Source organism: Lactuca saligna, chromosome 7 (assembly GCF_052625555.1).
Source record: "Lactuca saligna cultivar CGN05327 chromosome 7, ASM5262555v1, whole genome shotgun sequence".
Classification (NCBI taxonomy): domain Eukaryota; kingdom Viridiplantae; phylum Streptophyta; class Magnoliopsida; order Asterales; family Asteraceae; genus Lactuca; species Lactuca saligna.
Window position 1 is genome coordinate 147,065,305 of NC_136423.1, and position 14,336 is coordinate 147,079,640.

Here is a 14,336-nt window from a genome sequence, read left to right on the forward strand (position 1 = left end):
AGATTTCCAAAATTTTAAATATAGCGGATTCACATTTGTGCGCACCCTAAAATTAGTGTCCAACAAAAATACGGAAGGCACCTATTATAAAATGCATGTCGTGTTAACTTGTCATTTTATAACTTTTTCTACGAACACGCTTCTCTATTTTATAAAAGGCGGGTGGGAAATGAAATCCCAATGAATTAAAACCTTGCCTATTGCGTCCCCTCCTTCTCCTTTGTGTGTAGTTCCTTTTGTTTATCTCAAACCCTACTTGAATTTCACCATATAATTCATCCTCTCCACTAGCCGACAACCATTACTCCCTCCTTCTATTTTTCTCTGTAAATCCTAATCCGCCTCCACAACTACTGAATCTATTTTGTTTATCCTAAAGGAATAATGCAACGAATCTCGTATCTTGGATCAAGTACTCCAGCATCGAGTTAAAAATTGAGTGCCCGCTTCAGGATCACATCATCACTGACGTGCATCACGTGATATATTTTCTAGACCACCGCGGTTTGATCGACTTGAGGGCTTCACTCGGAGGCTGGAGCAACGACTTGGGTCCATGAAACTCGGAGGAAGCGGTGAAGAATGGTGGTCGAAGGAGGTGATGAATAACATGAATGAGGAGATCTTGTTCCTGATTGTATCCTAGTCTCCAATGTACAACAGTTAAGGCAAGATATTTAGGGGTTTCTTTCATGAAGCAAGTTTAATGTACAACAACTAAAGTTTCCTTGGTCTCAAATGCTTCTAGCCCATGTTTTACGGCATTCCAAATTTGTACTTGGTCTCAATTAAGTGATGTCATTTTAATGTTGATGCCTATGGCCTAGGTTGTTTTTCTGCATTCTAAATATGTACTTCTCTATAAAGTTGTATCCTTTCAGTTATAGTTTTCTTCTTGGTTTCACATGTAAAAATCTTACTATCTTTTTTAAAAGGTTTACAAAATCTTCCTTAACTCTACATAGGTCCCTCGGTTTTCTGACTCTTTAGATTTAGAAGGAATTTGCAAGCATGCATTTAACTTTTTAACCCTTTAGATAGAGTGGGGCAAACTGGAAAAGGTTCTATTTTTCCAGTAAATTTGAAAAGTGTTTAGCTACTACTTCTAAGTTATCTGATAAGGCTGGCTTCTATAATTTCACACATGTATTAAAATCATTTGGCTATACCGAATGCAATTCACATATGAAGGACACCATAAGCTGAGAGATGCGGTTTCTTTAGAGAAACATGTACTTTTAGAAAAGCTTACAGATGCACTTGAATCATTGAGAGGGCGTGTTGTTGGTTAGAATCACATAATTGCCATTAATTTAACGTTTACGAACTAAGCATTCACTGAACCTGAATATGACTACATCTTCATGTTGGTCAGATAAGACACAAAGTTCTCAACTTGATTGGACGTACAACACGTTTAACATTATCAAAGGAATTACTCAAGGACTTCTTTATCTGCATCAAGATTCACGATTAAGAAATATCTATAGAGATCTTAAAGCTAGAAAGTTTTTACTTGATTGGGACATAAACCCTAAGATATCATACTTTGGCATGGCTAGAAGCTTTGGAGGAAACGAGACTCAAGCAAAAACACAGAGAGAGTTGTTGGCACATAGTAAGCTAGATAAGGGATTTGTATATAAATTCTGCTTCTCTTGAGTTCATTATTTTTATTACATTTACTCAATATTGGAATAATTATTTGTATTTGACATATTAGTGAAATAAATTATTTTTGTTATTTATGGTATTTTATTTTGTATTATTGGAATAATTATTTTTATTTGACATATTAGTGAAACACACTTCGTAAATAGTTGCTGAAGTTTATGAAATGAAAATGTGTGTCATATTCATTTATAACAGTGGATTTAATGATACGCAATGTGTGTCCCAAATGCACGTCGTAAGGTTACGACATGCAAATGCATGTCATTTTCATTTATGACAGGGCCTTCATTGACATGCAATGCATGTTGTAAATGCACGTTATAAATGCATGTCGTAAGTGCACGTCATAAGTGTGTGTCGTAAATTGACGACACGCAAAAGCGTGTCATCTTTCGTTAGCCTTCCTTGACACGCATTTTCGTGTCGTCTGAGTGTTTTACGGCATGCATTGCATGTCATAAAAGGATGCTTTTGTAGTACTGTGAAGTCATTTGAAGCATAGAACTTCTCCAAATCAAACTTCTGAATAGACATCTTCAATCACAGGAATACAAACCGCAACTTTGATACCGCTTCTTAGGAAGTAAAGCGGATATCTAGAAAAACTATAACTACACAAGACATCATATTTAAGTGGTTCGGTCAAGGTGACCTAAGTCTATGTAAAGTAAGGGAGTATTCTTTTATTTCAGAGTTCTCAAACAAAGGTTACAAGTACAATTATATACAAAATTCGCTTATCACTTTAGCAGTCAAGACACAAAATGACCTAGCATGCATCCCTATTTACACTTGAGGGATGAGACCTAAAACCCTAATAGATGAAGCCGATTAGCCTATAGGCCCATGAATGTAGTCAACCAAATATATTCTACCATGAAACATCTTCTGGAACATTCTTGAGCATCATAGAGGACTTCATAGCATACATGGATCATCAAGGACGAAGATGGTCCAACATGCACCATGATGGTGCAACAATTGTATGGATGGCGCAATAGGCTTCAAGTGTGGCATAATAACATCAATATTTGAGCAAAAACAATACCTTGGCACAAAAGGAACATACATGGCACAACAAGGCCATGCATAGCTCAAGAGCATACTCAATGGCTCAACAGAAATACCTCATGGCACATGAGGGAGCATAATGGCGCAAGAAGGAATACCCTTGGCACAACAACATCAATCTTGGCCCATCCATTCAACATATGGCGCAACAAGGTTCCCATGTTTCTCCATATCACTCACAAGTGCTCCAAACCTCTTCCAAGTGCTTCAAACCCCCTTCTATATGAGTTGTTACTTTGACAATTAATTCATTCCTTTATCAGATGATCCATTCCTTTCTCTGATGATTCGTTCCTTTATCACATATTACATGAACCCCAAGTGTTCCATTTATCACATTTAACAATAACTCATCTACCGGCTTTGTGTGACTTCCAAGCTCTCGGGAACTTGCTGAATAAACTCAGTGGTGTTGAGTATTACTTCCGTACTCCCCATGTCTCGATGACCGACCTCCCCCCATCAAACAGGGGTCATGCACCTCCTCCCATACAACACCTCAAAATGTGGTTGGTCAATATTAGCATCATAATTGTTATCGTAGGAGAACTCATCCAGTGGAAGGTAAGCATCTCAACTCCCTCCAAAATCAAATACACATGCCCAAAGCATATCTTCCAGTGTTTGAATCATCCGCTTGCTCTAACTGTTGGTATCGGCGTGGTATGTTCTACTAAAATGCAACTGAGTACCCAAATCCTCATTAAACTTCCTCTAAAACCTTGAAGTGAAACGAACATCCCTGTCCGAAACTACCAAAACTAACACTCCATGCCAAACCTCCACCTCCTCAATATAGATGTCAACTAGCTTCTGAACAAATATACTTCCGACAATTGGGATGAAATGTCCACTCTTGCTCGATCTATCAACAATGACCCAAATAGAATCAACTACACGTGCTGTACTTGGCAGCTTTGTAATGAAATCGATGATAATCTATTCCCACTTCCAAATGGGAATGGGTAACAACTGCATCTTGCAGTGGGGTCTCTGGTGTCCAACCTTCACTTTGCTACAATTTAGGCAATACTCGACAAACCTTGCTATTTCATTTTCATACGAGGCCACCAATAACTCAGCATCAATGCCTATACATATCTGTGGCCCCCGGATGGATCGAAGACTTTAACTTATGTGCCTCTTCCAGAACTATCTGTCTAACCCCACCAGTCGTCGGAACCCAAACTCTACCACACTTAGTCAACAACCCCCAATTGTCTCAAAAAAATAAGGGAATATGCCCCGTGATTTGCTCAGCCTTCCAATTCTCCTTTTTCAATCCCTCTACTTGATCCTTTTTTTTATCAAATCCAACAAAGGCAAAGTAATAGCCATCCTCAAACAAATATGTCTGATAGGAGCACTCACTTCCTTACGAATCAAAGCATTAGCCAACATATTGGCCTTCCTATGGTGGGACAAGATCTCGTTATCATTGTCCCATACACATCCAACCATCTTCGCTACCGCATATTCAAATTCTGATTATCCATCATCTACTTCAAAATAGTGTGGTATGTTTAAATAGTACACCAAACTCCATACAAATAATGCCTCCAAATAATGATGGAAAAAACCATAGCCCTTAACTCCAAATCGTGCGTAGAGTAATTTTCCTCATGTGGCTTCAACTGCCTTGAAGCATAAGCAATCACAAGACCCCTCTACATAAGAACAACTCTCAATCCTGAAATGGAGGCATCAAAAGAAAGCAAAAAATCATCCATACCCTCAGTAAGAGAGAGAGAGAATCAAGGCCTCACACAATCCCTATCTCAGATTCACAAAAGGAACTACTGATCAGGGCCCAACCGAAAAGTAACATTCTTATTCATCAAACAGGTCAAAGGCATTGAAATCTTGGAGAAATCCTATAGGAATCTCTAGTAATATACTACAAGACCTAGGAAGCTCCGATTCTCAAATGGAGTCCTTGACGCCTTCCATCGCATCACGGCCTTGATCTTGGCTGGATCGAACAAGATACCCTTCTGGTTGACGATGTGTCCCAACAACTGCACCTTGCACAACCAGAAATCATATTTGGAGAATTTGGCATACATCCACTCCTTCTTTAGAGTCTCCAACACCTCTCGGAAGTGTTCCTCGTGTTCTTCCTTGGTATTGGAGTAGAGAAGGATATCATCTATGAATACTATCACTGAACGATCCAGCATCGGCCGACAAACCCAGTTCATGAGATACATGAACGATGCTGGTGCATTACCCCAAACTTGTAATGCCTATAATGAGTGCTGAAAGGTGTCTTATGCACATCATCATCCCGGGCCCTCATTTGATTCTACCCTGATCAAAATCAATCTTGGAAAACCAAGATGCACCATGGAGATGGTCAAATAGATCATCAATCCTCGAGAGTGGATAACGGTTTTCCACTATTAGCATGTTCAACTCTCGATAGTCAATGTGCATCCTATGTTAACTGTACTTCTTTTTCACAACCAGGATCGGTGCTCCCCATAGTGAGCTACTCGGCCAAATAAATCCCTTGTCTAGGAGCTCCTGATGTTGCGTAAATAACTTCTGCATCTCTGGTGGTGCCAAACAATACAGTGCATTAGCTATAGGAGCTGATCTAGGAATCAAATCAATCTAAAACCCAACTTGCCTATCGAGTATCTGCCACATAAGCCAACAACCCATGACAAACTGCTAAAGATATATCCCAGCCCTCCCAGCTAAAACAAGAGTTGGCCCATGCAAAAATATCTGACAAGGAATAACCAGTTCTTCCCACTTGGGGTTCAACCTCTCGCTAGCTAGTGCTCTTAGTCGATCAAGGCCCTGTTGGGGCCCAACCAATCTATCCCAATGATAACGTTCGATCCTTGAAAAGGAATCAACACCAAATCAATAGAGCACATCTCCCTAAACAGGTTTAGGATACACCCACGATGAATCCTCGAAGCACTCATAGAACGATCATCCGCAATGTTGAGCTCCAATAGATAATCAAGAATCCTGGGAGCATCATTGAACATCTTGCTAAGAATTAGAGAAACAAAGTATTAGGTAGCACTCGAATCAAGCAGAACATGAGCAGGCATACCATTGACCAAAAAGGTCCCGATACAAGATGAAATATAATGATGGTTCTAAATAAGGAAAACTATAAATGATCGAAATAAGACACATACCAGTAACCATATCCGGTGTTGCACGGGCCTCATCAGTGGTAAGCTAAAATGCCTTGCTCTTCACCACAGGTGGCTCCGCCTTGGCATGGTAGTTATCTGTAATCCTCGAGGTTGCTAGCGTAGGAGCTACCACTGCTCCTTCTAAAAATCTCGAACAATTGGCCTTTTTATGACTGCTCTGATTGCAATAAAGAAAATCAAAACACTCACAGGGTAATCTCCACTCATGTGGCTTGACTAACCACAACCAAAACGTATTGAACATGACAATCGAAACGCCCCACCGTTTGGGTTTCTATACATATGGTAATTGCTCCAATCCTGCGAACCTTTGATGCATGAGTCGGAAGTCTTGGACTTCTTACCCCGGGCCACTGCTGTCTGCACGTACGCCGACTTCCACTTCGTTTGAAGCTCCAACACAAACTCACACTCACATGCCTTCTCAATCATATCATTTAGGGTCTTACACACCAAAAAGGTCATAAAATCTTTGATATCCTCTCTCATCATGTCATGGTATCTCATCATCTTCATCTCCTAATCTACAACGTACTTCAGAACCAAAAGATCCCTCTCCTAGAACTTGGTGGCAATCTCCGCCACAGTGACAGTAGTATGGTGAAGGTCCTGGAACTCCCTTGACAGTTGCTACACCTCAACAACTGGCGCAAGCAACCTATGGAGCCTCAAAAAAATCCTCCTAAGTCATTACTACCACTCTCACTAACCCTACAACTCGGCCAACATCATCCCACCAATCACGAGCTCGGTCCCATAGCAGGCAGGATGCGAATCGCACCTTTACCACCTAAAGGAAGAAAATCATCCTCTAAGCATTCTCTATGTTAGTGATCCAACATTGGCTACCAATGAGGTCCTTATCCCTAAAGAACTCAGGAGCTCCACGAGCCTTGAACTCCTGGAATAAAGGAGTTTTAGCTTCTATCTGGCTCGCAACAATATATGCTCAAAAAAACATGTGCCTCTTATCTAACAACTCTATAATCCCTTCCTTGATGGTACTGAACATTATATGGTTAACATCCAAGATAGCACAAGTACCCACAATCGCATTGAACTCGTGCATCCTCTCATCAATTAGTTTCATGCCTGAGCTAAAACTTGAACCCAAACCAGTGCCTGAACCTCCTTGAGTAGTCATCACCATACTTAAACTAAAATTCCACATAAAAACAATTAGCATAATCCTTGATGGAATTCTCACTATACAGGTCTGCTTAGAGTATTCAGGCCTGGTCTTGTCTCATGTATAGATCATGTGCTTCTAGTAGTATAAGCCCATTACTACCTTTCACACTTATTTGGACCCTCCTTAAGACTAGTCCTAATTCCTCTATGTCACCACACTAGAACTATGCATTATTCATATGCTAAACACTATACATATCCTAGACTTTCCTAGGATTCCTCAACTCCCCCCGCTCGCAATACCGAGAACCTTAATCAACACTGTTGGTTTCTTATGCATTCAAGTTATACAAAAAATGGGATCACATAGTCCTGATTCCTCTATATGATCCTAATTTTACACAATTTTTAAAGCATACACTTAAAAATTAGACGAGCCGCTATCAATTCCAAGTACCACATAGCATCCAATCCTTGTAGGCTATAAGACATCACATAAATCAGGTAATTTTGTCATATTGTTCCTGGAGATATCCTTAGCCCTAATCTAGCATATAATTCTCATATCAACAATACTAATCATAATACATAAGTATGGGTAATTTAGGAACCACTCACTTGAGCTTGGCTGATTGCACACATCACACCCCTTTTCTTTTTTTTAGAAAAATTATCTTTAAAATTTAATTTCATTTTCTTTTGAAAAGTTTATTGTCTCCTCAGTTTAAGTTCTGACACACCCGAAAGTATGCCCAAATCCTTCAAACCATGGATTTCATTCATTTTCATTTAAAAGACTATCAATTTCATTCATTAATTGTTTTAAAAACCATCACCAAATATAATATCCAAATTATCGGTGTACAATTATTAAAAATACGGAAATCATAAGGGGAGGATGTTGTGCCATCACGTCGGGCCCTTCCATTTCAAACCGTAAGTATATAAACCATAAACATAAACTATAAGAACAAAACTTAATGGGTTACCTAAAGTACCACATATCAATCATACAATTAGGCTTAACCCTGGGGTGTGTTTTAACCCGATACACATATATGGGCCCCATCATGGGGCATATTTCAACCCGATCAACACATATGGTCCTAGCTCTGGAGCCTCACCCTATGGTACTTTTCAACCCAATCATACCATATTCAGGCCCACCCTGGGGTCTATTTTAACCCGAACATATGATAGTGGGCCCGCCCTGAGGTTTATTTCAACCCTGAACATGCAAACACATATAAGCCACATGAAAGGTATCATCCTACACAAATCAGTAATGGGCCGACATTAGTTCCTTCGACCATGGTTACAGTGAGAAAACTCACCTCACATATGGATAATAAGTTGAAACAGCACACTGCTCAAAACTCAAATCTACCGATCACCATTACAAATAACAACGACCAAACTCAAACAACAACTCAAAATACTCAAAATACCCCTAAGTCAAACTTGGGCAAAATCCTGGTAAAAGTTAAAAGTCAACCGATTCAAATCCATCACATAAAACCCTAATATAGGCTCTCACGTCGTGACCAATCCATAGTCACGTTGTGACAACTTGATATTTTTCAAATCAATGTAACGGTATAAAGTCAAGTATAGTAACCTGTTTTTGAAATAATAAGAATAGCATCAAAAATGAAATGTTCAAAAATCTCAATTGGGATATATAAAGTTATAGATATTGTAACAAGGTTTTCAAAAATGTAAAGAACATTAAAATCCGAGTTATAACGAAGAAGTTATGACCAATCGAAGATTCGCAACAAAACCGGTAAAACACTGTTAAACATAAAACGCGAAATTTGAATAAAAGACTCTTTAGCCTTAGGTATCTAAATGAATGTCATAGATATCAATAGTAAACCTTAAACATATATAAAAAGAATGTCCAAATCTGACTTCGTATGAGGAAGTTATGATTTTTCTAAGTTTTGGATATAGCAGTAGACAACTAAAAACTAGAAATAGAGATCGAGCGACTTTTTGCCAACACAACCTATACAAAAATCGAAGATCTCAACAATAGTAGTACAATGGTAAAAAGAGAAACAAAAACGGACGTCATATGAAGAAGTTATGGATTTTTAACGGACTTCTCCAGTCCTAGCTTGTTAAAAATATATTTTTAAAAATAAAGTCAAAAATTAGATGACGAGTCTAAACCAGAGTTGTAGATCATAATCTCACCTACCTGTGGATATAAAGAACGTCCAAATCGGAGCTCGGATGCAAAAGAAATGAATTTCTGAAGTTCGGGGCACGAACCCCAACCCTATGTCAGAGTTCACGGCGTGAAAAAGGGGTTCATGACGTAAACTCAGTATTGACGTCTTATGGCGCCTGACTGGCCGAACATCACGACTACGCACCTGATGACATCCAAGTTCACGATGTGAAATGATGGTTCACGATGTGAAATCTTAAATTTCATCCCTATAAATAGAAACCGAAGGCTGCCGATTTAGGTTGCTAATTCCTTCACTTTCTCACACCCTATACCATCTCTAGCTGTCTTGAAGTACCCCCGATGCCCCGGTTATGTGTTGAAGCATTGACGGAATCGCAAAGTCCCGAAGTTCTCTAGATTTCTGAGAAATCGACGTCTTTCCGTTCGAAGTGTTACCGGAGCAAAGTATCGTTTTCGTCAAATCGTCACTTCTACCAAGTGAGTTCATACTCCCCCCACATTTTTCATACTTTTTTACAGTTTTAAAGGGGGGGGATACAAGTCTAACACAAATATTTTGTGTTACAATTGATTTCAAATAGCGTTAAAATGACATCAATTCATCACAAATATTTTAAAGTCTTTAAATTCTTTAAAAGGTTATACCAACTTATATTTTTCCCCAATAATCATATTTACATAATTGTATATGTATATAAATATAAAGGTTATTTTGTAACGACCCAAAATTTAAGACTAAAAATTTCTTTTATAAAGCATTACTTAAACATAATTATCAATCCATATCATAAACAGAGTATTAATTTCCAAAACACATGTTCATTATAAGAGTAAAACATTCCCAGGCTGTCTAATCTATGGTGTGTGTCATGCGATCACCCCGAGCTCTTCCCTCCGCTACCGGAAGTACTTGAAACCAAAACTGAAAACCGTAAGCACGAAGCTTAGTGAGTTCCCCACCCTATCACATACCATGCATAACCGCATACTGCACATACTGGGCCATGCCCGCTATTTTGGGCCTCGCCCCTACCTCGGCCCTCGCCCGCTACAACGGCCCCGCAGCTCCAGGCCCCGCCTAGCTTCGAGCCCCGCTCAGATACAGATCTATTTAATTTAGGCCTCTCCTGTCACTGGGCCCCGCCCGCTAACATATAATAGCACATAAGCATATAACAACACATAAGCTAACATATACTCACAAATCATGTCCTGAGGCCTCGCCTATCTTGGGCCTCGCCCTTGTCCTGCTACTGATGAGTCATGGAACCCCGTCCACGCCCTTACTGATAGTGAGATACGGGCCCAACCCACATTCACTCTTTCCATAACTTTGGCCTCACCCCTGTTCTACTGCTAATGAGATGTGGAACACCATCCACACTCTGCTATTGGTGAGATACGGGACCTCGCCCACACTCACTTCCCTACTAGGTACATACATGTATCACACAGACAACAAGTATAAACTAACCTATAAACCATTCCTTGGGCACCCACCCGCTATCATTGGGCCTCGTCCTGAATATCATACTAGCATACTGTGCCTAGGGCTAACCCCCGGGTCTTCCTACTTGTATCTACATGGGTCGGCATTTTGGACTTAGACCCATTCACACAAAGGGAAACTCACATGCACTTGCTGAACTTGCTGATAACCCCTCTAGCTGCTGCCCGACAACTCTTTGAACTCCTGCTCCACTAGCTCCCCAAGCTACCATATCAATGCAACACTTAGTCTAACTGTCCCCCAAAAGTTAACCAAGTCAACTCTGGTCACAGTCAAGTCCTGGTCAAGGTCAACCTTACTCGCCGAGTCTGCCTGCTGACTCGCCGAGTTCACCGATTTTCAAGTCCTGACCTGCCCAACTTACTGAGTCCCCACTCAACTCACTGATCCGATTCTTAATTCGAAAGGGTGTTTGGGGTTTCGCGACATGACTCGCTGAGTCCAAGAACAGACTCGCCGAGTCCAAGACAATCTTCAACAGACTCGCCGAGTTGTTCTTCCAACTTGCCAAGTTACTACCCAACTTCATCCAACTCGCCGAGTCCACCTATGTGACTCGCCGAGTTGCACCAGTTCTTAATCCATACAGTGGCTTTTCGAGCCATGTAGGGGCTCCAACTCATAGATCCATACTCCCAAAGCTCAATCCTCATGTAAAGTTGCAAACTTTACATATAACTAAAGAGATCAAGGCTCAAAACACTCTAGGGCTAGGTTTAGGGGCAAAAGGGCTTCACCAACTACTCATCTTCTGATGCTTTATGACATATTGGACCATCCCAACACTAGATCTTAAGTAGCAACGACATATCTAGGCCCCAAACTCGAATTGGTTCTCAAACAACCATAAAAGCCCCAAATCTCATAACAAAAGTAGATCCTGGATCTTTACTTCCCCTTTGAAGCAACCTTCTTGATCTTCAAGTTCCTTTCCAAAGTTTCCTTCCTCCAAAGCTATTTCTCTCGAATGATGGAAGCTCACATGAAATCTAGGGTTTACAGGTTGTATAGGATGATAAGGAGGCCGAGGGAGGGACATAACACCCATTATATTGGATACAATTCCTGGGATTAGGTTTTTCCTCGTTCAGACCAGACTCGCCAAGTCCCTTTAGCCGACTCGCCAAGTCGGTCACTAATTCCTGAACCTGGACCCCGCTCGGACTCGCCGAGTTTCACACTGGACTCGCCGAGTTGACCCTTTGACCTAGGGTTTTCTTTCCTTCTTGGCCTAACTGATATTGCGGTGTTACATATTTCATACAGTTTCAATACTCTTTGTAACTTGCTGAGCAAGGGGTTGCATTCATGAACATTTAGTATCAATACAAAACATACATATATATTATAATAGGTATAATTTATGATTCGAGAACACTAATACACGAGTCAAGTATACACTAGTACATTGTTTTACAATAACAAGGGTTGGATTCAAAACCACACAAGTGTGAACAGTTTACAAATACATTTCAAGAATACTAAACAAAAAACTTACTAACAATCATTTATTTCAGAATGATTGAGTTTTCATCGTTATTATACACGTAACATCTATATACTTTTCTAGGAGTTAATATGTTCAGGTTGTTAGTACATTTAAACAACATAGTTAAAGTCCTGATATTATAACTAGAATCTCCATCATAGGGATCGAAACAAATGTGTATAGATCTAGATGGGATTGACAATCCTACACCTAAATTGTTAGCTACAGTTAGACTGATAGGTATGGGGTGACAATTGTTATCAACATTTCTGACGCCTCCGAAGCATTGTATCATGCCATCTAGTCATAGTATGGTTATAATAAACTCAGGAAAAAGATATTAAACAATATCGTTAGTGTATAATCAACTAAACTTGAGTACATTTCAAAATACTAACTTTACAAAGATACAATTTATATTATCACATTACAGTTTACTATAATAGCTGGTGGAACAAGGCGCAATTACTTTTACATGTTTTACAAAGGAAATTCAAATACAAAATACTGGTTTACAAACAGAATGGTTTTATGGGATTAAAACTACTTTTCATATACAAAAGAAAATATAGGATTTTCTAGAACAGTTTTACATATTCAATGAAGAGAAAACAACCTTTCAAACATAAATACTTATCCACTCACTCAACTTTATGTTGATACTCCTTTTCAAATTACTTGTATTCTTAGGGAATCGGTAGACAGGTACTCCCCAAGCTTCTGAGAAGGCGGAGCCGTTTTGAGTCATGTCTTCTATATTTTGTATCAACTATTTTAGTGTCAATATACTATGATTGAACACATGTATAAACTTTTAATTATTAATGAAGTGGTTGTTTGTACTTTGATTTCTATAAATCCATGTGTTGTGATACTACAAATCAAGTCATCCACCTGCATATGTTTTTGTCTTCTGGTTTGGTGGTGTGACAGATTGGTATCAGAGCATTTCTTATAGTGAATTGTGTATATCAACCCATAAAAGATATACACATCGGCATTAAAATACTCTGACTAAGAGTTTATAATTTTAAATAATAAAATATTTAACCAAACTATACATACCTACATTCATACTAAAATCAGTTTCATACTAGGACATAACAAAAGTATTGCAATTGTTGGACAACACAAGTAGGCTTGGGGACATATAATCAGATCTGGGAGTGATATTGCCTCATCAACTATATCTTTCCGAGAAGTGATTACCATGTGCCGAGGAATGGTTGTGGTGTTGCAGCAAGTCTAAAAACTTACCAACACTACTACAATGAAAATTTTAGAACACAACATAAACTGAAAATACTATAGGAATATTTTGTGTTGCTATAATTACTTATTTGAGAAATAAGAGGTCTTTACTAGTAGGTCAATAGTTGCTGAGTGGATACGTAAGATTATATGTGACTAAGGCGTCATAGACTTAGTATCTGGATCCTTTCTTTACTTCATGTTCCTTATTTGGTTGTGGACTTAGATTTAGGGTCACTTATTCGAAGGTCTATTCTATTTTGGTTACATGTGTCTGGTATGCACTACGCAAGTATTGAAGTAACGAGTAAGGATCATCCTATAATTATCTTAAGAAGTATGTCTATAAACTATCTCTTTTATCCCATCTCTTGCGTAGATTACATGGTTGGATTCCATCCCCTGGAGACTCGTACTTCCCCAACTAAGGAAATGATGGATGGCTCGATGCAGAGCCTGAAGAGAATCTTGCAATCCCATTGGATGATGACTGTGCAGAAGACTTCCCAGAGGATTCTGACTCTGAGCCATAAGTCAATGATCTACCCCTAGTAACTCCAATCCCAAATCATAACCCTCGTCCGACTTTTCATGGCCTGAAACCTCAATGGGCTAAGAATTTGGGTAGGTGGAGCCATGAGTAGGGTCAACCCTTACCATACAACGGAGACCAAAGCTTTTACAACATAAGCGAAGGAGGATCTGCAGGCACCATTCTTCCCATCTTGGTTAGTCATAGGAGATGCTCTACTCATCCTTTCTTGTGGTTTAAGGAATAACCTTCTTATCTATGCTCTAAATAACACTTTTCCCTGTAAATATTCC

At 39.4% G+C, this 14,336-nt stretch overlaps 1 protein-coding gene across 1 annotated transcript; it reads left to right on the forward strand.

The window, feature by feature from the left end:
- Positions 1-1,172: 1,172 nt before the first annotated feature.
- On the forward strand, positions 1,173-1,662 carry LOC145007326 (cysteine-rich receptor-like protein kinase 18). The gene is made up of 2 exons (XM_078966284.1): positions 1,173-1,287; positions 1,376-1,662. Exons 1-2 carry the CDS (start codon positions 1,173-1,175, stop codon positions 1,660-1,662), a joined length of 402 nt encoding a protein of 133 aa, XP_078822410.1.
- Positions 1,663-14,336: the final 12,674 nt, after the last annotated feature.